At 39.1% G+C, this 25,249-nt stretch overlaps 4 protein-coding genes and 1 non-coding gene across 5 annotated transcripts; all 5 read right to left on the reverse strand.

Annotated features, from left to right (window-relative positions):
* On the reverse strand, positions 276-3,809 carry LOC109719747 (inactive receptor-like serine/threonine-protein kinase At2g40270). Its single transcript, XM_020246554.1, has 6 exons — positions 3,349-3,809; positions 3,106-3,232; positions 1,829-2,238; positions 1,388-1,578; positions 1,158-1,290; positions 276-1,061 (listed from the first exon to the last, which is right to left on the reverse strand). The coding sequence occupies exons 1-6, from the start codon at positions 3,440-3,442 to the stop codon at positions 487-489; spliced, it is 1,530 nt and encodes a 509-aa protein (XP_020102143.1). The 5' UTR covers positions 3,443-3,809; the 3' UTR covers positions 276-486.
* Positions 8,829-8,900, reverse strand: TRNAG-UCC. Its single transcript has one exon. It is a non-coding gene; the product is annotated as a tRNA-Gly (tRNA).
* On the reverse strand, positions 9,578-16,251 carry LOC109719120 (ubiquitin-activating enzyme E1 2-like). Its single transcript, XM_020245654.1, has 7 exons — positions 16,076-16,251; positions 15,559-15,884; positions 14,943-15,160; positions 12,862-13,656; positions 11,905-12,773; positions 10,678-11,110; positions 9,578-10,403 (listed from the first exon to the last, which is right to left on the reverse strand). The coding sequence occupies exons 2-7, from the start codon at positions 15,869-15,871 to the stop codon at positions 9,807-9,809; spliced, it is 3,225 nt and encodes a 1,074-aa protein (XP_020101243.1). The 5' UTR covers positions 15,872-15,884; positions 16,076-16,251; the 3' UTR covers positions 9,578-9,806.
* On the reverse strand, positions 17,791-20,101 carry LOC109719226 (peptide-N4-(N-acetyl-beta-glucosaminyl)asparagine amidase A-like). The gene is made up of 2 exons (XM_020245775.1): positions 18,487-20,101; positions 17,791-18,349 (listed from the first exon to the last, which is right to left on the reverse strand). The coding sequence occupies exons 1-2, from the start codon at positions 19,992-19,994 to the stop codon at positions 18,331-18,333; spliced, it is 1,527 nt and encodes a 508-aa protein (XP_020101364.1). The 5' UTR covers positions 19,995-20,101; the 3' UTR covers positions 17,791-18,330.
* LOC109719617 (cinnamoyl-CoA reductase 1) lies at positions 20,816-24,982 on the reverse strand. Its single transcript, XM_020246390.1, has 6 exons — positions 24,778-24,982; positions 24,486-24,658; positions 23,342-23,527; positions 23,099-23,261; positions 21,611-21,797; positions 20,816-21,200 (listed from the first exon to the last, which is right to left on the reverse strand). Exons 1-6 carry the CDS (start codon positions 24,905-24,907, stop codon positions 21,056-21,058), a joined length of 984 nt encoding a protein of 327 aa, XP_020101979.1. The 5' UTR covers positions 24,908-24,982; the 3' UTR covers positions 20,816-21,055.

Genomic DNA, 25,249 nt, shown 5'->3' on the forward strand with positions numbered 1-25,249 from the left:
AACAAACATATTTGACAATTGCCGCCCCCAAAATTGCCGCGGTTAAACAAAATTTCATGGAAAGGGGAATTCTGAGACAGTTATAGAATGTCTAGACATCTTACAACAAGATATGAAAGGATCCTGGACAAAATTAGAAGAGAAATTGGCGTGTTTTTTCGAGTTCTAGGAGAGACTACAAGAACTGAACAGTGAAAACAGAACACAGATTGCATATTCTTTTTCTCTTGTTCGCGAAACAGAGTGATTCCTTTGCTCTACATCTTTTTCTGTGATTTAAAACTAATTACCCTGATACCATCTCATCTTCCACAGCGAAAAAAAAAGGCAGAACAAAACAAGCTGTCGCGAAAGCTCAATCCGAACTGTACATTTTCTTTTTGAATTCCCACAATCGTAATTACAAAAATATGGCGCTAACGCATTAACAACAAAAGGAACCAAAAAAAAAACCAACACAATAGAAGAAACAACAAAAGAACAACACTAACAAGATGGCGACGAAACAATTTCAAGCTCAGCCCACCACAATGGCGAATCCTTCGGAGTAGCTGCGTCCGGTAGTATTGACGTAATCTCTCTCATTTGGGCCGCAACCTCCGCGACACTCGGCCTCTCCTTCGGGTCCGCTTTTATACAGGATCGGACCACATCAGAGAGAGCAGAAATATCCTTCTCAGGAACTGATTTAAGAGTCGGGTCGACCATTTTGTCGAGCGGCCTCGTGCCATTTAAATAACTCGAGGCCCATAGCACAAGCAGGCCATCATCCTCGGAGAACGGGAGCCGTCCTGAGATTACTTCAAGCAGTAGTATACCATACTTGTATACAATGCTCTCTTGGCCTAAGCACTCGGAATCGGCTTCTGCTTCTTTATCCTCGTTCCAGAAGCCGATATCTGAAACTTTCGCCGCATAATCTTCGGTTAAATAGATAGATGATGAGTTGAGATTTTTGACAATTACAGGAAGGTCGAGCTGGTGCATGTGTTCTAAACAGTATATTACTCCCATGGCTATTCGTAGCCGTGTAGCCCATTCCAACTGCTCCGCTTCTTTAACTGCAAAAACGAACAAATTTCGATAAATCTATAACAAACTTAGATGTTTCTTTCTTTTTTTTTTAATCTAAGCATTCGGGGCGCTTAGATACTCACTGTGCAAATGCTCAAAAAGCGTGCCGTTCGGAGCGTACTCAAACACCATCATCCTGGTGAATGGCGCTTCTTCCTCGCAGTACCCGAGAAGGTTCATAAAGTTCTTATGGTTTACTTTGGACAATACCGAGATCTGAAACAAGTAAATGCGTAACTAGAGTTTGAATCAAGCTTTTCTTCTTTGCGGAAAAATGACTTCGAATCAAGTAAAAAGTTATTAATTATATTACCTTTTTCCTAAAATGGGCCTGAGATTTATCCGACCACTCCAATGCGGACCTGGACAAAGTAGATGTCACCGCTATTTCGACTCCGCTCGACAGCGTTCCTTTGTACAATGTACAATCCGACAAAGTGCCGACAATATTGCTGAACTGTTCGCAAGCTGTTTCAAGTTCTGATCGCCTGAGTGAAGGTACACCTGTCACGACAGATCCATATTTAGATCGAAATATTACGATATATTTATGCAAAATTATCTATTCACGCATGTATCCAATAATTAGAGCATTGAACTTACAAATATATCCCTCTTTAAAAAAAAAAAAAAAACTTTTTCCTTTGCTAAGACATATATGCAAATGCTGAATGAATGATTGTAGGATACATAGTAGAAAGACCCAAAATTAAAAGTCGAAGAACGTCGGAAAGCGACGAGAATAGAAACCAACCTGTGACAAAAGCCTTCTGCAGTTGCCCACTCAAACCCGTGCTCCAGGGCATGACAGTATCAACATTTTTGCCTCGGAGGCAAAGCAAGTATACGGCCGATAAGGCACCGAGAAAGCAAAGCGCTCCTCCTACCGATGTATAAATGATCCAAGCATGTACCGACTTCTTCTCATTCGTCGCAACTTTGTCAGAGTCTGAAGTGCGGAGGACGGAAGGGTTTTCTGGAGGGGAGAGAGAGCGATCGTTCGTCGGTGGAGGTGAAGGGACCGGATTAATGACCCGTGAGGGAGCTGGAGCTGGAGACGGAGACGGAGATGGTGCATTCGCTGAATTACTTTTTCTTTTTCTGTGGTGACTATGTTCGGCGAGATCCCTCAATAGTCTCCTTGTAGGTGCTCTCCCGGCATTTCTATAAGAATAAAGAAGGTATAAGGGAAACTATAGAATGTCTAATTAAAACTTTCTCGCAAAAATTGCAGTAGATACAGCTCTATATCACATACATAACCTTCTTGCCACCATCTCCTAAGGGATATAGAGATAAATAGTAAGAATTGCCCTTTTTTTTTAATATTTATGTATATAAGATAATTTCACTTTGTAGGCAGATTCTTGAATAGGCTCAAATAAATTCAAAGCATAGGATTTGGCTAAAAGTGCATAACAAGTTCTTCATATGAAGTTGCTACCAAATCGCAACTAATATAAAATCTTCTAAATTTTGTTTTTAAAATATCTTAAACAAGTACCTTAGTTTTCTCATTTGCGATCGACTAGTATTGGTCTTTAATGGAGCATGAATATTTGAATACATTTTCAGCATTTCGTGGAAGATACAGATCAAGGCTACGAAACGAAGAATACTCGGTCAATCACTACTAAACAGCTTCGGATTACAACTCCTGAATCTCAAAATTCACATAATAGGTAGTTTAAAACTATTTGAAGAATCAACTAAGAAATTTCCTAGCATTGTTCTCATGGTGATAAGATGTAAAAATTCGTAATTTTTTTTAGAAAAAAATAAAAAATAGGGGACTACAAACTGGGCTCTTTTGAAAATTTCGCAATTTGAAAGAGTGGAGAGATGGGTATTTCGAGCCTAATTAATCTATAACAAGGCAAATAAATCTTAATTTCAGATCAACAAATCTGCAGCTTTTGCAACTAAGTTGCTTATTACATTAACTAAGATCAGAATAATAACTAAAAAAAATACTAGCAAAACCAATTAAAACTTACTAAAAGATTCATGACAAATCAAATTTAAACTTACAGAGCCCAAACTCTTAGATCAACTGAGCAATCAACTCCAAACAATGAGCATGGATTCAAAGACCCTGCTTTCCAACTCAACAGAGAATCAACTTTTACGCTTTCTTCAGATCTCAACAGATCCCTTCCTGTATTATAAATAAACCAGAAAAAAAAATAAGGAAAAAAAATGAAAATGAAAACAGAGACCAAAAAAAAAAAAATCATACACCCAAGAAGCCATTTTTGGCGATAAAAATCATACCTTTACCACTGAGACAAGCACAAAGCTCGAATTTTTCACAAGCCAAAGAGACCCACACGAGGAAAAACACCATTTTTAGCCTCCATTTCTCCATTATTTTACCATCCAAAAGCTCTCCTTTCCCGCTTTTTCCTCCACAAAGAGAACCCAAATCTCAAAGAACCAGAGAATGTGTATGGAAAGCCAAAAAAGTCAGAAAAAGGTGGGATTTTGCGGTTCCAGTACGCGGAATTAGGACCAGGTTTTCTCTCCTCTTTGTTTTTTTTTTGGGCGATGTGAAAGGAATAATTTTCTAAAATGGAAATTTACTCCTTCCTAAAGTGTTTGATACAGCACATCTCTACTACCTTGTTTGATGGGGCTTCTGCTACTCTCTTTCTCAGAAGCAGGGGTGGTGGGCTTTTTGCTTAACCTGATTGATTGGTTCCTGTGCGTACTGTGGCTCTTGAATGGGACTTTGACCCACTTTTAAAATCATTGAGTACATAAGATTAAGGAGCAAATAACTTCCCAATAACTTCTAAAAAGGAAAGAAAAAAAAAATACTAGAAGGTTCAGGTTATTTCCTGGGCTTGGTGCACCACATCAGTAAGTGCACCACTTGGTTCAAAGTTTAGTGGAACTTGGATTATGTTGTTTTTGATGCACTAGATGCAAAACCAAATTGAACCTGGATTGATAGGATGTGAATGTAGTTTTGTTTTATATAGGTTTTGCTTTTGTTTAACAAGTAGAGAAGCGGCTTCTTCTATACTTAAGATATTTCAGTATTTGATATGAACAACAACTTAAATTTTTAGAAAAAATCGACCATTTCATATAATTAAGTATAATGCATTTGAAAGAGATTATATTCATCAATGATAAGATGTATTCACGCAATTTAATTTGGACAGTGAAGGTGCAATCTGCTATTGATGAGTACTAGGGTCATCTCATGACTTATGTGCATAAATGTTTTTGTAAGGTACACAATATTGTACCTAATAACCTTTCCTGTAAATTAAATGGGGAGTAAATTATTTAACTTTTTTACGTGCATATACTTTCTTACATATTAAGATGATCTTGTCAACGATGTAAGGTAGAATCGACTGTAACTATTATAAATGGCCATCTAATGTTAAAGTTTCAACTTATCTTATTTTAATGAATATAAAATATCTATTATAATTTTTTTGAATCATATAACAAAGAACAGAATACTCAAACACTTCATTCTATATTAAAAAAATTTGATTATTTAGACATGACATATTATATGCATCGTAAGCCACACAGTTATATATCCGTGGACACCAATTCCATCTACGCACTTTCAAATATAAAAGGTCATGTGAGTTTACATTAAAATGTGAGATAGAATAAATGGATAATGCACCGGGGGTTTATCGGTGACATGGTGGACCAAGTTCAACCATTTTTTAACGAATTTAATGGTGCATGAATGATGAATTTAATAGCTGTCCACAATAGGACAGCAAATTAACTTGTGCCATTCATTCCGTTTGCCAAAAAATTCGTGCAACTTTAACTACAAAATCCCCGTATGGTTATGTGCACGAATCAAGGTTTAAATGTGGCCTCGCCCTTTATTTATTTTGAAGATGGTAAAGTACATCAATGTTGTAATTAATTAGATGTAACCTTCGTATATTTTATTTTTCGCTAGTGGTGTGTGGACCCATAAAGCCATCTTTGTAGTACATATACATATACATGTACATATAAACATATAAAGATGAAAATAAACCATAGAGATGATGTTTATAGAAAGATAATTAAGTGCCCCCTCAAATAAATATTGTCCATAATAATATCTAGCCTTTTTTTAAAAAAAAAATTTCTATTATTTTTCTTCCATTAAAAAATATATTTTTTCTTCGAATAATCTATTTTATTGGTACATTCCTTTGAGTCTAATAGTTTGATGGTATCATCACTATTTATAGAAGCTTGTAGATATCCATTGCTCCGAGTTATGAAATCAGAGTTAAAATTTCACTTTTAGTAGAAGCGTGCATGCGTTATATAATGATATCTTTAAAGAAAATAGAAAATAGTTTTACGATAGAAATCATTTTGAATTATTGGCATTAATATAGTTTATGTGAATTTTAGTTTGATAAAACATACCAATTTTCATTTAGAAACTTGAAATTTTCAAAATTGGAACTTCAACCTCAAAATCAAGAAACTTTTGAGAGAGTTAATCATAAATAATAATCATTAGCTTACAAAAAATTTAGATAAAGCTCTCTTTCTTGGGGAGGACCAGTTCATTTTTAAAAGTAATAGCTTACGCGTAAAGCATGAACAAAAAATGTTCTTGAGGATTCAAAAATCCGCAAGTTTGTTCTTTCATTATACAAAAGGGGGAGACAAAGTATAATCTTTTTTTTCCCTTTTGTGAGGGAGAAAGAATTCACATTTTTTTAAGCAGTAAATTAGGAGCGATACTTCGTTGAGAAGCTCTCTTTCTTGGGGAGGATCAGTTCATTTTTAAAAGTGATAGCTTACGCATAAAGCATGAACAAGAAATGTTCTTAAGGATTCAAAAATCCACAAATTTGTACATTCATTATATCCAAGGGGGAGACAAAGTATAATCCTTTTTCCCTTTTTCGTAAGGGAGAAAGAATTCATATTTTTTTTTAAGCAGTAAAATAGGAGCGATACTTTGTTGAGAAGTTTCTCAATGAGATCTCGCTACCATGCAATACATCATTACACTCGGATCTTATAATTTTGCTTCAATCTTTTTTTTTTTTTTTTGCTCTCAATCTGAATACTGTATTAGGCATGGGACAGAATAAGGTACTACTCATTCAATTTTTTTTTCATAGGATTCTTAACTACCTAAAACTAATTAGGTTTAGGTTGAACTTAGTTGAGAGATTAAGAAGGTTTTTTTTTTTATATTTGAGAAGATAAGGGAGTTTTGTTTCCATTAATAAGAGGAAGCATAAATTGTTGAACAATTCCATCTCTTAGTTTGCTTAAGAAGAAACTTTCAATCTTAAATTTGACCCGTATTAGCAATAACTAAACGGCATTCACTTTCCCTGACACTTTCCTTTTTAGTTAATTAGTTATTGGAACCTTTGGACTATAGTACTATACTCATTAATATATATTTAATTAGTAGTTGTATCATGATGTATACCTTGGCATTTGGATCATCATCATCATAAAAAGAAAAAAGAAAAAGTCAAGCTTGTGATCTAAGCACAATGCACACTTTCATATATGTAATCTACATATATTCATAATTTTTTATATGGAATGGGAAACTTAATGATGGTTGTTATCATGTGGATGGCCAACATAATTATGTAAATAACAAAAACGGCCATGTGGGGGACTAAGCTTTATAACTCATACATGTGTATTTTTTTATTTACTTTCATTTTAATTAGTCCAAAATAAGATAAGATTTGAATGAGTCCAATTACTGGGGCGGTGGATCTTTCGGTGAGCCCCCAAGCTTTGGGATGGGAGAAGCTTTGAGCACTTCAGCATTGGACGGAAAGGAAAGGAAGAAAAGTTCTGTTATAAACAATAATGTACAAAAACTAAAAATATGCAAGAATCATAATTGTGTAATTGTCTTATCCCTCCTTAATTAGTTTCAGAGTAACAACAATTAGATAGATAACAACATTGTATTTTTTAATAATTGTATAATTATTGACATTTCCTTTTGTTTTATTGAAAAATTGTTAGGATTTTTATCAACATTGACACACTAGCTATAGTTAGCAAATAGCTCGGTAGTGCGTGTCCCATTAATGAAAATTGTAAATTATTTGTGAACTTTTTTAAATATCTAGTTACAAAAAATTTTGACTATATGGATGTAAATAAGAGTTAGATTAAGATAATATATATTTCTTGAGTTGGTAAGATCCAATTTAATAATTTTTTTTGAACAGTGGTATCCTATGTGAGAACTTAAAACTAAATAGGACCTGGTTTACAAGTATTATATTCTCATCAATTTGACTTGGTTTTAAATTTAAATGAAAGAAAAAAAATAAAAGATGTTTACTAAATTTCGAAAAAAAAAAATTGAAATATTAAAGGCAATTTGTGTACTTATCTAATGTTCTTTAATTTTAGCTTTTTCTTAGTAGTTAAGCTTAAATTATTTTGAATTGACAAATCCTCGCGTAACCGGAAAAAAATTTTCTCCAAAATTTTGCATTCTAACTATAAAATAAATTTAATTTACTACTGTTGCTCTTAATTAAGTAAATAGTGTTTTGTGAATTTTGTGAAACAAGTAAAAAAGGAGAACGCAAAATGTACTTATTTTCTCTATATATGTTTCTCTAATTCACCCTCGAAGGGAGAAGACAAAACACCTTAAGTTTTGATACTATATTAAAAGATTTTTTTCAATTCAATTTAACAACATTATTTCTAACATATGTAGATGTTTTTTTACATAAATCAAGGGAGAGAAACATCCAAAAATAAGATAAAATAGCAAGATCCAACTGAGAAAACTAACGTACGTCCAAAACTACGACCATACACCAACTCGCGGGGCCACGAAAGAAAAATTATGTCCTGGACCAGGTCCACCAATAAAATAACTTTTAAATTAAAAAAACACTGAAATATATATATGATGAGGCAGTGATGGAAACCAAAAAAAAAAAAAAAGATGACATGAAGTGTAGATATTAGTAAGAGTATGTTTTGTGTAACAAATATTTTGCATATAATATTTATTTATTAAATCGGCTGTGTGGTCTAAGATTTATGGTCTAAGATTTACGTGATTATACTTAACGTACAACTGTGCCAATTCTTATGTGGTTGATTAGGTACAGGCAAAATAATTTATTTTCTATAAAGTCCAATAACGTACATATGTATATAGCCCACCACCTCATGTCGAACGGTCCCTAATAACTAAATTATAGTACTGGGGACCAGAACTAAACGGCCCGACCATGTGATGGTGAATCATATCATTCGTCTTAATTTATCGCATTTCTCTCACCATCATTATCGTGTGATATGATGACACGATGCTTATCTCTCAAACAACTTATCTCTCTCCATANCAATTGATTTGGATATCTTTACACCGTTAAACGAGAAAACGTCTCTTATCCACCATTAAAATTACAAATTTTGAAACCCTTTGATCATTAGGCAAATGATGTCGAAAAGATTTAAAATTTGATTTCTAAACACTTCAAGTGGTATAGATCATGTTCAATGGAGCCGATCGTCAATTTGGAAGCTCTATCATCGAAAACAATTCGATAGTAAAACGCCCCGTTTACTATCGAGAGTATTCTAGCTCAACTCTATATATATATATATATATATATATTCTAATAAATTATCCATACGGGAGTTCCTAAGAAGCAACAAATAATCAAAATTGTATGTAAATTTACGCTAAAAATAGAAATAAAAAAATTAAAACAATAATAAAATTAGAAAAAGTACACTTGAGATGCGTTTGCCGGGAGTCGAACCCGGGTCTATTGCTTGGAAGGCAATTATCCTAACCGTTGGACTACAAACGCTTTACATTGCTAATTGCTTATCTTTTTTATAAAGTTGTAAATATTCTTTGATAGTGTTCATTAATTGGTTCGATATGTATTGATAACCTATCTATAAAAACATTATTATCAAAATCTGATGCTCTTTTTTTTTTTTTTTTGAAAAAAATGGCCTTCACTTGTTTTTTTTGAATTCGGCGAATCAAATAATCTCAGCATGGGACCCGTGCTCGCAGAAGTTGGTCGAAGTAGGCACGGTTTCGACACTTGCCAAATATTTTTCAGCAGTACGCTGCTCATTTTCCGTGTTTTCCATGCTCCGAAGGCTTGCTATTGGCTTTTGCAAGGATCTAAAACTGTCCAAGTTGAGCAGCAAATTTGAATTTGATTTACCGGGCATGATAGGATCCGGAGCAGGGTGCTATAAATAAACTTTTTAAACGTGCCACGGTACGGATGTTGTAGTTTGGAACATAACCGAGGAATTGGAACACGATACTTCTTTGTTACTAGCAACAGAGAATAAAAATGTGCAGAGAAAAATTTCACAGATGAAAGCTAACTTCCTTTGAAAACTCAAATATCATATGAAAAAAAAAAAGCTCCGATATTCTATTTTTTTTTAAAAAAATGACCAGGTGAGTACTTAGTTCCAGTAAGTTCCAGCATGTGCTCCCAGCTTCGAATAACAAAGCATGTAGAAATCCTAGGGAAAAAACAACTGCATAATAGTATATTTATGCCATAGGATGCAAGTGTAAATCCAAATGACACGGCTACAAAGAAAGTTGCGCGCGGAGAAATTCGTAAATTTTAACAGCATTATGCCCTTTATGGGGGCACGAGACCAACTCCAAAGCAAACCAGGTTACGGTAACGGATGACATATTTATGACATTTTCCTTTCAATAGGCATGAATCTAGAATTTACCGGAAGTAAATGGAAACTAGCGGAATATCGATGTCGTTGTCCTCATCATCCTCGCACGCCACCACGACGTCCAGGTGGCGACGGTACGAGGGCACGTCCACCTTTGCGACCTCCTTCGCCACGTCGACCACCTTCTTATCCAGCCGGTCCTTGTGCCTGGGGAACATGCTGTTGTAAAGCAAAGACGTGCCGCAGGAGATACTGTAAGCATGCAGCCCTTTTTGCTTCAGCCATTCGAGAAGCTCCCTGAGGGTGATGTTGCCGTGTATGGTCCAGCGGTCCCACACCGTCCAGCTCATGTCCCGGTGCTTGATCGTCTTGGGCGGGACCGGCTCGGCCATGGAAAAGAGAGGGAGCGCTAGGTTGGCAAACGTGTTGCGGTAGTCCTCGAGCTTGTGCCCGCCAGCGAGGATCTTGTAGAGCTCGAGGCAGACGAGGCCGGTGGCCATGGCGGTGGAGGTGGCAATGGCAGGGATGATCCGCCCAGCGATGAACTTGGCCTTCAGCTTGTCGACTTCCGGGATGCTGTAGTTTCTCGCGCGCATGTTGGCGAGCCCAGCTATAAAGTCCATGTGGTAGTTTGTATCGTCATCCTATTCCAGAGAACAAAATGATAAGCTTCAGTTAACATTATAGAACTGGTCCGTAATTTCTGTGGTCAAAACCTGATTTAGAAGAAATTAATTCATAGGCTGGTTGGTTTAACACTTTATCGTGTACATGCCTGCTCAACATTTTTATGAGAAATAAAATTGTAAATTCATCAAAACCAACATCCAAAAGAAAAAGACCACAAAAGCAACCTACACTAGTAAACAAACATTGCAACCGAAGTACAAAATCTAACATATACGGTAGAACACATACCTTCTCAAACTGTATAGGCTTCATCCTAAATCCTGGGGGCAACTTCTTGGCGCAGTCTTCCAACCTCGCGATGAGATTTTCGATCATGGCAGTATCATCAATGGAGGCAGTCGAGAGGCTAGTGGCTTTCTCATCTGTTACAATTTTAACTCCCTGCTTCGGCTGGAACTCAGGGACAAGTACCTTATCGACAGCAGCAGCAAACTTCTTTGGGTTCTTGGCCCAGTCTGGAATGGGAATTCCAAACACATCCGCCCTCAATATAGAACCAGCCAATATAAAGTTGAGGTGGCTCGGGTCACTAGATGCGAATTGCAACGGTCGTGGAAAACGTTTAGGAGCAGACCAGAATGGAGCTCCTGAGCTGGTGATAGAGTCTTCTGGGAAAGTGAATGTCAGCTGCTTCACACGATTAGAGAAGTAATCCTCAAACCTGAGAAACCAAGACCCTGTGTTAGTAGCAAGTAGTGAAAAGGAGAACAAAGGAAAAAAAAAATGGAGTTGCACGTGAGCATCAAGAATAAAAAAAAGAACATGTGCCACGCATTATACCCTGGAAATCCAGCAATAATGACAGGTTAATCTGGATGGCTAGACCCAATAGTAACCCAATATGCGACAATATTGTGATGTATGACTCCGAACTTCTTCTCTTCAATAAATTAGTCCCTGAACTTTCGTACACATGGCAATTTCATCCCTAAACCTCAAAAGAAATAAATATCTAAACCTTTGCCATAAAATCGCCATTTTACCCTCTACTGAAAAAATTTCCTTATTTTAAGTCTACTTGAAGGGACGTTTAAAAGGTTATCTTACAGGACAAAGTCACTTTTTGCACGCTAACAATGGAAGGGACCCAATTGCAACATTAAAGAAAGTTCAGGGACTAGCTAGCAATATCAGGAACAGGGACTGGATACATTTTACCCTAATACCAATACATGTTATAGGAACATATTTACTCCATGACAATGATATGGCACTCTACTACAGTGCTTCCTGCACAAATATAGGAGGAATATGGCAAATGATCAAAAAGTGATTAAACAGCTATGAAGAATAACCCGACAAAGACAGATCAACAGAAATAAAGCAAAAGAATAAGCAAAACTTAACTGATGAAATGTTCAAATTCACAAGTAAATGAACTGGAACTTCAGCCAAAGATGGAAAAAAGATTCAGATGGTTTAGTATAGAGATGGAGAAAGGGTTTTGAACTTTACTTTAGCCGTGCCCAGGTGATACAATCCTGGAAAGTCTCGCATCTATCTTTATCAAGGCATTCCAAAACACGTTCAAGTTGATCCCTAGCCTGGGCATCCCCTGCGTTTCTCATTGCAGCAGCATATGCACTCGGGTTGGATAGGAAAGTATTTACTTCAGTTGGTGTCTTCTCTAGGAGACCCTCAAACTCGGATCTCGCCCATGTTAAGCAGTGATCAATATTATGCGGGAAAGAGTGAACAGTGCACATAGGTGCCTGCTTCTCCGGTGGATCTCTTGAGGCTCCATAATTCTCCGTCAAGTGAGGAATCACCATCTGTGTGTTACACTTCGCACCCAGAGTTCCAGATTCCAAAAGAGGCTTTTGGAAATATAAGCACCGAGAATCGATGTACATTCTAGCAGTCACATTGTCAAGTGCATTTATAACAGCATCCAAGCTCTCCCAGAAGGCATCATCAAATATATTTTCTGTTTCTGGGCTTGCTCGGTTTTGAAGAGCCTCGATGTGGAGGTTAGGGTTGATCGACAAAGCAGCGGCAGCAGCCACAGTGGATTTAGCCTGCCCGATATTCCAGTCACGGAAGAGAAATTGACGGCTAAGATTGCTCTTTTCAATAACATCGTCATCTGTTATGGTTAGCTTTCCCTTTTGACTGCAGCAAACACCCATTAGCGCTAGGTTTTTCAAAAACTCGCATCCGAGAGCACCAGAGCCAACCATGAATATTTTGGCCTCTTCCAGTTTCTTTTGCAGCTTAGATCCAAATACTGAGATTTGGGCATCATATCGGCTGTTCAGCAGCTTCACGTCACTAGGCTCTAATGGTTCAGTAGGAAGTGATTCAATAGAATCAAAGTAAAAGAACTGCATAAATATAAATGAAATACACGTAAGAAATACTGTAGACAAGCAACAAAGCATATGCACCATGCCGATAACTCTAAACTATTACCTGGAAAAGCGGATGAAATTTTCCTGAACAGGCTTTAACAACCTCTTGCCCCACAATACCACCAAACATTGCAGCCATAGGATTCAAAACTGCCTTTGAACCACTTGCAAAATGGTGCAGAAGCTTCTTATCAATCTCTTCCAGCTTACCTTCACCCATTGTTTCATTGATACTGGCAACCAAATCTATCAGCTTTTGAGCATCATCCTCAGAACCAGCAGTAGGAAAACGTCCCAAATCATTTCTAAACTTATCCAACGCTTGGAAAGCCAAATGCAGAAGAGGCGTGCGGTCGAACTTGGAGAAGTCGCTTAAAAGGAACTCCCCTGGGTCCCTAATAGCATCCTTTAAGGGTTTGAAGTGCAAAATTTTAGGTGGCTTTACTTGTGTAACTATTCCGCCTCTCTCATAAGCGCCAAACTTTGTTGTGTCTTCCTCAAGCATAAATGAATATGGTCTAGCATTCTTAATTTTTCGTGGCTTTCCATCGTTCAGCTCTGTCATTCCCTGGACTTCAGAAAAGACGACCAAATCCCCGTCCTGGAACTCAAGCCGCTCATCATCAACACATGAGACAAGAGCAGGATTGTCGTTGTTGATGGATGCGATGATGCCTGTGTGCGGTTCCTCGCCATCCACATCTACGACAGTGAATTCAGAACCAAAGTCACAGAATATACTGCCAAAAAGGCCTCGAATTTCAGTTTTGATGAAGGCAATTGGCGGTTGGTGATTGTGACAGTAATCATCATACTCGATTGCCTTCTCTAATGCAATATCAGTAAAGACTACAGCCTGAAAATCCAAAATCACATAAATTGAGACATACTGAAAAAAGATCATATGTGTACTAAAACAAGAAGAAACAGAACAGCAAAACACAAGAAACAGTTATCAGGATGCTTGAATGACAAGGTACAAGACCTCTCCATACTGTTCAAACACAGGAGACAATAATTCATGTAAAGTCATAGCAGACTGCATACGTCATCTTTCAGGCAGAAAACAAGAATTCCGGATAGCAAACAAACAGAAGAAAAATGAGAAAAAGGGGAACAAACAATGCTTAACATTCACATGAATCAACTTATATAAGAAAACAAGCTCAACAACAAAAAGTGCAAACGTAGCCCTGAAGAACTACTACCATCCAGTGTTTACTTCAGGCAGAGTCTTTTGATTAACTCCCAACTATCATGGCCTATGCACAAACCGTAGAAAAGAGAAATGACTGCAGAATAATTTGACGGTACATTGTCAACACTAGGAAGAATTTCAGAAAATTAGAGATAAAAATAAAACCAATATAGACACTAGACTGTTAAAGAGATAATTTAGCAACACCAACTTTCACTTGTTGAGAAAAACTCATAGAGCTTTACAGCATGAGCTATAAGCTTAATGACTCATATTGTTTACATTGTGACGGGATCAACTCATCATTACCACGGTTGAATGTTACATGCCCACTAAACCAAGTAAACTTCAAAACATTTACAACTTGACAGTAATACTTTTCAAAAGTTCGGGTACGTTCTCCACAGTAATCAACATAATACAACCTTATGACAAATTATCATACCACAACCAAGACCAAGCTAACAAAACCAGATAATACAAAGTTAACTAGCAATACTTATTCCATGCAACCTACCAATCACAGGCGTAAATAACATGCTATTCAAGATATAATCAATCATTTAAAACTGAAGATAATATGCCAAATATGGACTAATATATAGATATAGCCTAGAACTGGATAATTGTCCATATTTACAGGGATAACATGCTTCTACTGATATCAAAATACCAAAGATTAGCATGACCTGTACAAGAATGGGCAATCTGTGAGAGGGTGGTTAATATTTAAATACGTGCACGGTAGATTGCAGCCAATAAAGCACAATTATAAATAAGAATAGCAGAAAAAACAACTAAGTAGACCAGATTGTGTGAGAGGTAGTCGATGTTTAAGTATATGCAAGGCAGATTGCAGCTAATAAAGCAAAAGTACAATATAAAAAATAGCAAGATGACAAGTAAGCTATACCGGATTATGTGTTACTGTATAAGGGACAAACCTGGAAACTGGAAAGCTGCTCCTTGCTCAAAGGACCGGTAAGAGTAGAAATCAGAACAGCATTGTTGAGCTCTTGTAGCTTTTGAACACAAGCAAGAGCCCGGTTCTTACCAACATCATCCTCCGAAAAGAAGAAATTGCTCGATAAGTCCCACAGCTCAACATTACCTTCATCATGTAGGGTCACAGATTTCACACCTGCAAGAACAAGGTTCTTTGCTGCAAGGACCAAAAACAGTTCAAATTCAGTCAGCAATTTCTTATGATTTAACAACATTAAGAAAAACAAAAAGAAAACGTACAAAAGCTAACAGCTCAGAGAGTGAACACAATGTTCACGTGAATTCTGCGACTATAGCCTTAGGCGTACTTTTGACACAAATGCCAGCCTTGTGCATACTACTATCAACAACAGACATAAAAAACTAAACAAGTTCTGCAATCAAATTTATACTTCTGTTCCATAGTGTAAGAGAACTAAAGACAGAATCCCCCAGAAATCTACGTGTGGAACTCACAACATGTACAAACTATTATCTCTTCTAAAAATCACAAAGCAAGTTATGGCATCAGCAATCAAATAGTTAAGGAAACAGAGAAGAGGATGGAAACTTTACCGATCTCCGCCCCGAGGCCCTGGAGCCCCGAGACGAGGACATTGGAGGCGAAGAGCCGGCGCATCGTCTCCCTGCCGTACACAGCGAGCTGCCGGCTATGGAGGTCCTCGTCGATCTCCGGCGGGCTGTTCCCGTTAGCGCCGTCGCACTCCATCCCGTTCTTCTCCGACGCCATGTCCTCGCCCTCCGATGCCTCTTCCTCCTCCTCCTCCGCCGCCGAAGAGACCGATGCCTTCGCCTTCTTCAGCAACTCTTCTCCCGCGTCGACCTCTTCCTGAACCTCAGCTCCCGCTCCTCTCTTCTTTGGAAGCATATAGAGCAGCGAGCTGCTCAAAACCCCCACCCCAAGGATCAGAAACAGCAAAAAAGGGCAAAACGGGGACCGATCGCGATCCAGAGCTACAATCGCGGATAGGATCCCGAAGAGGACGGCGAGCGACAGCCCTAACCCTAGACGTAACCCGATCGCCATCAAACCGATCGAGAAAAAGGAGGAATAGATCGAGAGGGGACGTACCAAGGGGATCGTGGAGACGGAGAGCAAGGTATCCTTCTTCGCGGAGGCGATCGCCTTCGCTTCGATTGGCTTCTCCCTAGGGTTTCCTCTTTCTAGGGTTTTGATGCGAGTGAGAGGGAGAGAGAGAGATAAAGCGAGAAGAGAAATGGGGAGAAGGGAATTGAAGGCCCCTCGATTAGGTCGAGAGCATTTTCGACCTCTTGGGTGGATTTATAGTGGGAGACATGGGGTCGTGCGGAAAAAGAAGATGGGCTTGGTCCACCACGTCGTCGGTGGACCGCTCCTCCATCCACCGTGGATTGAGTGTACGGTGATAATTATTTTAATTTAGTTTAAATTAATATAAATTTATATATTGTATTTATTTAAAAATTTGTAATAAAAATTATAATTCATAAATTTGTGTTATATTTTATTAGAAAATATTTATAATTAAATTTAATTCATGATTAAACTCAAATTTAAATTTTAATATAAAATAGATGAAAATAAATGTTATTTTTTACCTGATTGATCATAACCTTCGTTTTTATTTGAAATATTTTTAACAAATTGATCATAATAGTTTGTAGAATTTAATTCATAGATGAATATGAATGATTTTTTTTTTTAACAGATTGATTATAACCATTCGTTTCTATTTGAGATATTTTTTAATAAATTGATCGTAAGAAATATTCTTTTATTCTTTTTTGATTCCGTCTGTCAATTCTATACATTTTTATATATAGTATCGATATAGATATAGATATAGATACATAGTTTAATAATAATTCTTTGAATATTAATTCAATTGATATTTATATATTACTGATGCACATCCAGTGTAATTTAGTACTGAAAATTTTTTGACCACATAAAAAATTTCATAATCATTTATAATTAGATATATTAGAGTTGTTAAATATCAAAAGCTCGAATTGTGATATACGTAAAACTTTTCTACACAAAATGTTATAATTTTTAAAAAGTTCTATAACAACTTTTCATATCAAATTAAATCAAATCTTCAACATTTTGTTTAAATTCATTACATTAATCAGAAAAAAAAAAAGCTTGGCCCCGTTCACAGGTGACGTGGTGATCTGGGTCCAAGGAAATTTATGACCGAGGACGCGGGATAATACTCGTGATCTTATTAATTCGTGGGATAATCGACCTCGCTGCTCGTCTCCAACCACGCTACCATGCCACGTGGACGGTGACGGTCGCAAATTAGCTCCGGAAAAAAGAAAAAAAAGAAAGAACAAGATCCGACCGTTGATTTGGTGGCGTTATTGGGTGTAGAAATTGGACGGTGGAGATGTTAGACGTGAAAGAGGTCGTTCTCGGTGGGGTGGCAGAATCCGATTCAAAGTAGTGGGCCGTGACTTGGGCGAGGGGAAAATGTAAGTGAGCAGATTCTCTGACGCACTTGTTAATTAAAAATATACCCAATTCATATGAAACTATGAACTATTTTTTGAATTAGTAGTTTTTTTCAAAAAAAAATTAAATATTGAATAAGTTACTTTAAAACGATGAACTATTTTTTGAATTAGCACTCGTTAATTAAAAATATGCACAATTACTATTTTTTGAATTAGTAATTATTTTACAAGATTTTATACATAACATACGAGAAAAACTGATGTATAACTAATAATTTTAATGAAAGAAAAAACATGTATTAAACTCTTCGATGAAACAAAAGTCAAAGGTGAAAGATGTTGAACTTTATGCAAAACCAACACATAAACATATAAAAATTAGTACAAACCGGCGTATAATGTTTTCTCGAACAGCTCTACTCATCTCCCAACACTCCACACAATAAGCCGAGTTTATTCCCATTATTACCACCCACTAAATGCTGTTTGATCACTTGATAACTAACAAGTAATAATAGTCTAATTAAGAAAATTTTAGCTAATCTAGCCAACAGATGTAGGAAGCTGAGAAGAAAAGGCAGGCATCAAAGAACTAGATATCGGAAACTGCAGCGCAGGACGGGCTAGAGACGTCGTACTTGACGATGCCGCCGACGGTGTTCACTGTCCGGAGGTGGCAGGTGTTCTCGTCCCGGTACTTGTACGCCGATTTGGTGTTCCCGCTCCCCCAGATGGGCATTCCGTCGCGCATCAGCACCGACCCCTCTGCATCCTGTCGGTCCGTCAGTGCCGCCGTTATCACTACATTGTTCTCGTTCAGGTTCACCACTTCCACCAGCTGATGGAACAGCCTCCCCTTCTCGAAAACCGCCCCGCCCGCGGCCGTCACCCTCGACGTTTGTATCTGATGTTCGACATAAAGTGTTACTGACAACTACTGTTTTTGTCTTTCTAACGGCTCGAGCTTTTACAAACAGCATCAGATGTGAATTTGCAAATATAACGAATGAAATGGTCGCACGTTGTGAATAGTCCACATACCTGGAGAGGCGCCTCGGCGAAGATTTGAACTCGGCCGACGACCTGGTGGGCCTTGTGGACGATGACCTCCATCCGCTCCTTGTGCACGACCTCGACCTGCTCGACGGCGCCGCGGTTCTGCACCTCGACCTGGCTCTTGAAGCCGACCTTCTGCCGCACGGTGGTGGTGAGGTTCCCGCGCGACGAGCTGACCCACCCGAGCTCCCGTCGGGGCTCCCCCACTCCGCCTGTCTCGTCACCCTCAGCGGCGGCGCCCGGTACTCCTCCAACATCGCCGCCACCTTGTCCGACCACCGGTCCACCCACACGTGCAGATTCCCCGTCACCAGCCAGTAGCTCTCCGCGCCGTTCACCCCCACCCCGATCTCGTGTGGCCCTGGAGCTTCGAGCAGCAGCCCCAGCAGCGGCGTCAGCTCGACGTCGTAGGACGGCATGTCGAACGCCCCGATGGCCGCCACGGGCGACCAGTAGTAGGGGTTCACCGACCCCGGGTAGATCACCGGGAACGGGATCCGTCCCCCTGCGAACTTCCCGTCAATCGTCGCGAACACCTGCCGCAGCCCACCGTTGAGCTTCCGGTGGTGGCGCCCGGCCCCGTACGACGACTGCAGCGGGTTCGCGTACCACGACTCCTCATCGCCGTGGTAGGACGCGAAGATCTCGAGCACCGCGCGGTAGGTGTTCGGCGGGACGGTGATCGTCGATGTCGGCGTGTCGGTCTCGTCGTCGATTCGGAACCAGAGGGCTCTCCTGCATGAGTCGAGGGGCTCGTCGTCGTCGTCTTCGCCGTCGGCGTCGGTGCTGGTGCTAGTGCTGGCGCGCGATATCGGGATGATCATGTCAGCCGGCTCGCGGTAGAGGCCTTTGACCCCCGGCCGGCCGTTGAAGTATTGGTGGGTGCTCGAGACCGGGCCACGGTAGAAGTGGAGGGAGAGATTGGCTGCGAACACGCCGGAGATGAGGGTGGTGCGGTTGGATTCTTTCTCGATTGCGACCGTGATGGCGCCGCCGTTATCGCCGAGGGCGCGGATGGCGGCGGAGTACCGGGTGATGTCCTTGTGGATTGTCCAGAAAGCGGGGGTGGCGGTGGAGAGCGGAGACCGGGTGCGGAGGACTTCGACGCCGGCGATCCACACAGCTCCAGTGTGGTCTTTCTGGCCTGCGGAGACAGAGACAGAGAGCTCGAGGATGACGCGGGTCCATGGGGCAGGGCAATCCTCTGGCTGGGTGTAGTTCACGGCGGTGGCAACTAGGGAGGTGAAGGCACTGAAATTGGCGGTGGCGGGGTCGGCGGCAGCAAAGTTGCGGTAGAGGGCGAGGACGGAGCATCGCGGTGGTTGCGTCGGGAGGACTGGAGGGAGTGTCGGGTCGAGGAACTCGACGCCAGCGGTGGCCGGCGCAGCGGCAGCGCCACATTGCACTACATGGTGGGTGTAAGTGAGGGTGGAGGTGAAGAGGAAGAGGAGCAGAAAAGGTGGTGGTGAGAAGTAGGGGAGTGTGAGGTGCATTTTGACACTTTTTTGAAATCTTTATTAGTTTTGATAGAGAGGGAGGGATGAGGCTAGAGTGTAGATGACTTTATATGAGGAATATATGTTCCTCTTGAACCGAGAGATGTTTTATTTATATAGTTATTTATTGATTTACTCTTTTAGGGGCCCAAATGTGTTACATATTTTTATCATTAAGGTCAAGAAGAACACAAACGCACATCAAGACAACGTAGAACACTCTACTGTGCTCGTAAAAATCCATTTAACTATTTAATTTCTATATTTAATTAAAAATTTATTAATCTATTATGCTCTGCACAAGAATATGCACTTTGCCCTAACAAAAATACCATGCATGCTACATGGGCATCTTTTGTACGGGTTGTAGGAGCGAAGCTTCCTATTTCGAAGCGATTGGGAAAAGAATCCCTGAGCGCATATTTGTGAACAATGTGATGCTAGAAGCTTCTCAACTATTTCTTTCACTGAAAATGTTTCCAAGCCGTTTCATACAAACCAGCTTGGTTTTCAAATTATCATCACTACTTGAAACCCAGTTTACATTTTAATGTTTCATATATATATATATATATATATATATATATATATATATATATATATATATAGAGTGAGGCTACTATGCTTCTGGATCCGTGCTTCCANGGTTTTCAAATTATCATCACTACTTGAAACCCAGTTTACATTTTAATGTTTCATATATATATATATATATATATATATATATATTCAACAGCATTGTGCTTTTATATTCAGAGATAAAGAGAGAGATATATAAAATGCTAAATTTCTACATATATATATATATATAATCAAAGTGAAAATGGATCCATCTTAAAAGTCAGATAAACTATATACAAGCAACCAAAAAAGCACAAAGTTACTAGAAGCAAAAGGAGCTTCTTATGGAAAAAAAAAAAGAGTAAAAGAGATAAGCAGGTTCGATGCTCCTGGAGAAAAATATGCTCAGATACGAGACTATAAGAGGCACTTTTGCGTACTTATTTTTGCATAAACTAAAGGCCCCATATACACTTCTTCCATGTAGAGATCTTTTCTCAGGAGATATAGCCCTTGCTCTTAAGATTCTCAATCGAGTCCTTGATAATTTCCTCCATGGAGCTGAACTCGACGCCCAATTCGATCAGCTTCTTCGCAGCCTTCGGGGCTCTTCGTAACCCCGGTTGTGTATCCTTCGGAAAACTACATAAGTAAACATCAGAAAAATCCATATCAGAAGGCGACATACCACAAGTATGCTACATTCCCCAGGTTTTTAGCGAGTTCTAAGTAGATTCAATTGCATGTTGTTAATATCATACAGGGTCAATTAATCATCTAGTCCTTAAAGTTTGACTCATGGCGATTTCGTCCTCATGACGTCGATTTCGACAATTTAGTCCTCGATATATGCTCCACATAACGATTAAGTTCTGCTGAAAAGACGCCATGTAGGATTCAAACTTCAGGGACTAATATTGTCAAAAACTCAAAACTCTCCGAGAGATTCTAACCAAGGCCACATTTTTGGAAAGCAAAATTGTAACTAGCCCAGTATCTACTATTAGCCTACTGGTGCTTGCAATTTCCGAGAGCACCAGCTTTATTCATACCTGGGCACTTTGTATTCAGGGTAAAGCTCTGCAACTTTGGATGCAAAATCGCTCCAATGAGAAATGGATTCCACACATAAGTGCCTTCCAGATGCTGCCGGGTTTTCGAATAGCATGATATGGGAGAGTGCGACATCTTTGACGTGGACTGGTCCCATGTAAAAATCTGGATACTCTTCAGTGCAGCCTGCAACCATGTCAGCTTCTAGTGTAAGATCAATTATTTTCTAAATTTTTTTTGGTTGCTATTTTTTTTTTTTAGTATAAAAGTGTTTTGCGAGCCCATCACAGTAGTACATTACCCATCAAAGTAATACAAATGTACTACTTGGGTTAACAGTAATAGCTTTTAGCACGTCAAAAGCAATAGCTTCAGCATAGCATCATTCTTACAATGAAGGATCTTGTATATCCATGGTCTGCAGACAATACAGCAGCATCTTGGTTTCAAACACAAAGGCCCGGTACTTGTTCTGCCCACTTCTAGAAGGTCAACATTCCCCTATGAACGAAATCCTTATGTCCATGTGTTGATCTATGGGCAATATTGGTCAATCTTAAAAGTATCCATAAGGCAGTCGGTCAAAGCACGGCGAACATCATAGCCCCTTTTGCCAAAAAGTGTTATTGGAGCGCCGTAAATGTGTCAAGGCTACTTTCAGAAATTACATATAGATATCTTTATACTGAGGCCAACTAGCATCAATATCCAACATGCATAAGATGCGGACAGGATGTAGATTAAAGTTTCTATGCTTCAGATGAAGATTTCAGAAAAACAAATGGCAAAAGTGCAGGCAAATCTATTGTCTAAATAGCATTAGATCTATTCCTGGTATACCACTGGGATACTTTCGGCTACTACCGTCTTAACCCATCTGGTAGAAATTTGCCACCTTGTCAGTTCCTTGAAGATTTCCCTAGTGGATTCTCATCCGAACTAGAATTTTGATAGTTATAAAGTAAATGCCTTCACCTATAAGCTGCAAAGCTTTTATGTAGACTAAGCAGTTTTTGCAAAGCTCCACAAACAATGTCTAGAAGAATGATAAGGGTTCTCCGCCTCATAGAAAACTAGACAAGAAAGCAACAATAAAAATGAGGGGTCTATACAATTAGTAAGCAACAGCACAGGATTACAAGCATCTCGTCTAACCTAAGGTGAGGGCACCTGATGAACAAATGGGAGCGAGCTGCCATAACAGCATATACTTTTTCTAACAATAAAAATTAGACCACACTAACTATAAACAGCTCACTTTTTATCCATGTGTCAGGAGCACAATTTACTTCTCGTTGGGCCTTCCATTCTTAGCGTGTTCAATCTAAACGCCAACAAGCTTATGAGACATTTCGACATTCTTTTGAGTGCCTTTGGGTGGCCTTGTGATGTCCCAACAACCTTTCAGAAGCTAAAATGAGAACATATATAGACAATAAATACAAGAAAATTAGCAGTAGAAATTCAGTAGATTATACAAAACACACCTTCAAGCAGACGGACAATCATCGCCATACTAGCATTGATTTTAGGGGGAATTATCGGACCCAGGACCGTGCCCGGATTGATCACAACCACATCCAATCCATTCTCCTTGGCGAACTCCCATGCTGCTTTCTCTGCCAATGTCTTGGAAGCTGGATACCAAAGCTAACAAAACACATGACCAAACCGTTCAGATAATTTCCCTACCTTCAAATAACAAGAGAAAATGGAGCTTCCTGATGTACCTCATTCTTCTTGCAGTACTCGACGTCGGTCCAACAGCTCTCATCTTTCACCACGTCGGCCGGCCAATCATGGCTGGGCACGATGGCTGAGATCGACGACGTCACCACCACTCGCCTCACCCCGCTCTCCTTTGCGGCACGGAGCACATTAAGTGTTCCCTTCACCGCTGGGTCCAACAACTCTCTCTGCCACAAAGAAGAATAATGATTCACAAAAATAGGAAATTCAACAAAAAAAATTAGTACGTTAAAAAAAAAACTAAAAGCAATTTAATTGAGATTACATGAGATTACAATGCCAAAAAAAAAAAGAAACATGTGTGGAACTTCTTATGTGATTACATATTTTTCTTTCATTCACAATTGTAAGAACGCTAAGAATCAATATTTCATTTAGTCATTTAGATAATTCATAAAATTTTTAATATCTCTTGAATACTGAATAGATTATCCCTAATTTCTTGTGATTTTTTTTTCCAAACATTTAGAAACTATCAAATAATTCAGGAAACAAAGTATACAAACTTTCACGAAATAAAATATGGAGATTTAATTACACTACACAATAGGACTTTTTTTTTTTTTTTTTTTTTTTTTGCTGAAAATACTCTCAAATGAACTTCAGTTTCTAAAATAATCTCTACACTAATCCAGCAAAGAGAATTTCTCTACAAGTAGTATATCTTTTGATGATTCACACTAAGATTAACCGCAGAGTTTTTGAAAATAGTAAGTTTTCTTAATCAAATTAAGAGGATTTTCCAAACTTCTTTGCCGACGAGCAAGTAAAAATGGACGATTTTTGTTATTTAAGAGAAAGATTAGTAAAAAGTTTGAGCTATTATTAACTGTACCGAAACTCTGCAACCATTTGTGAGTGGACTGCAGGGATTACCATTGATAAAAAGGATTTTTTTTAAAAAAAAAAACAACAATTTACGCTGTTAAACTATGAGGCGTGTGATACTAAACTAAATTGGTTGAATGAGCAACGCCTCATCATCATCATCATCATCATCATCATCATGTGGTTTGAGGATCAAGATCACAGTATAGAAAGCGAGAACACTCGTAGAGTTCGTTGAGCAGAAGCGAAATGAAATTAACCTAATTTGGGAATGTGAGAGAGCAAAGAACGAAGAACCTGGGGATCGAGGACGCGATCGACGGTGCAGGGGGAGGCGAGGTGGAAGACGCCGCCGCAGCCGCGGATGGCGGCGCGGAGCGAGTCCGGGCGGAGGAGGTCGATGGCGAAGAGCCGGAGCCGCTCCGCCGCGCCGTCCAGCCCCCGCAGGTGCTCCGTCTCCGCCGCGTCCTCTGCGAGAGGAAGAAGACGACGACGCGCTACTAAATTTACCGACCCAGATGAAAAACTGGAAGGATCTAGAGAGATCTAGAGAGATGTAGAGAGATGTAGAGGAAGGGGATGGTGATACGGAGGTTGAGGACGGCGGCGTGGACGGAGTAGCCGCGGGCGAGGAGGAGGCGCACGAGCCACGAGCCGATGAAGCCGCTCCCCCCCGTCACGCACACCGTGGTTGTGGCCGCGGCCGAGCTCGACATCATCTCTACCTATCTCCTCCTCCTCCTCTTCTTCTTCCTCGTTTTTAGATTTGCTCACGCTCCTAAAGTAGTAAGTTATTGGTGTTTTTAAATTTTTAAATAAAAAAAAAGTATAAATAGGATGATAGCAATCATTTAAAAGTAAGCCGATAGATGATTAAATAGTATAATTTAACAAATAAAATAATGAAAAATAAATTTAACAATAAAAAATTTTGATTAAAAAATTATATCTAACAATAAAAAATTTACTAAGGCTTAGTTTTGGCATTGAAACCTATCTAACTTTATTAGATAAAATAGAGTTAAGAAAAAAAATATATAAGGTTATGTTTATACGTGAAC

Source organism: Ananas comosus, linkage group 13, assembly GCF_001540865.1.
Source record: "Ananas comosus cultivar F153 linkage group 13, ASM154086v1, whole genome shotgun sequence".
Classification (NCBI taxonomy): domain Eukaryota; kingdom Viridiplantae; phylum Streptophyta; class Magnoliopsida; order Poales; family Bromeliaceae; genus Ananas; species Ananas comosus.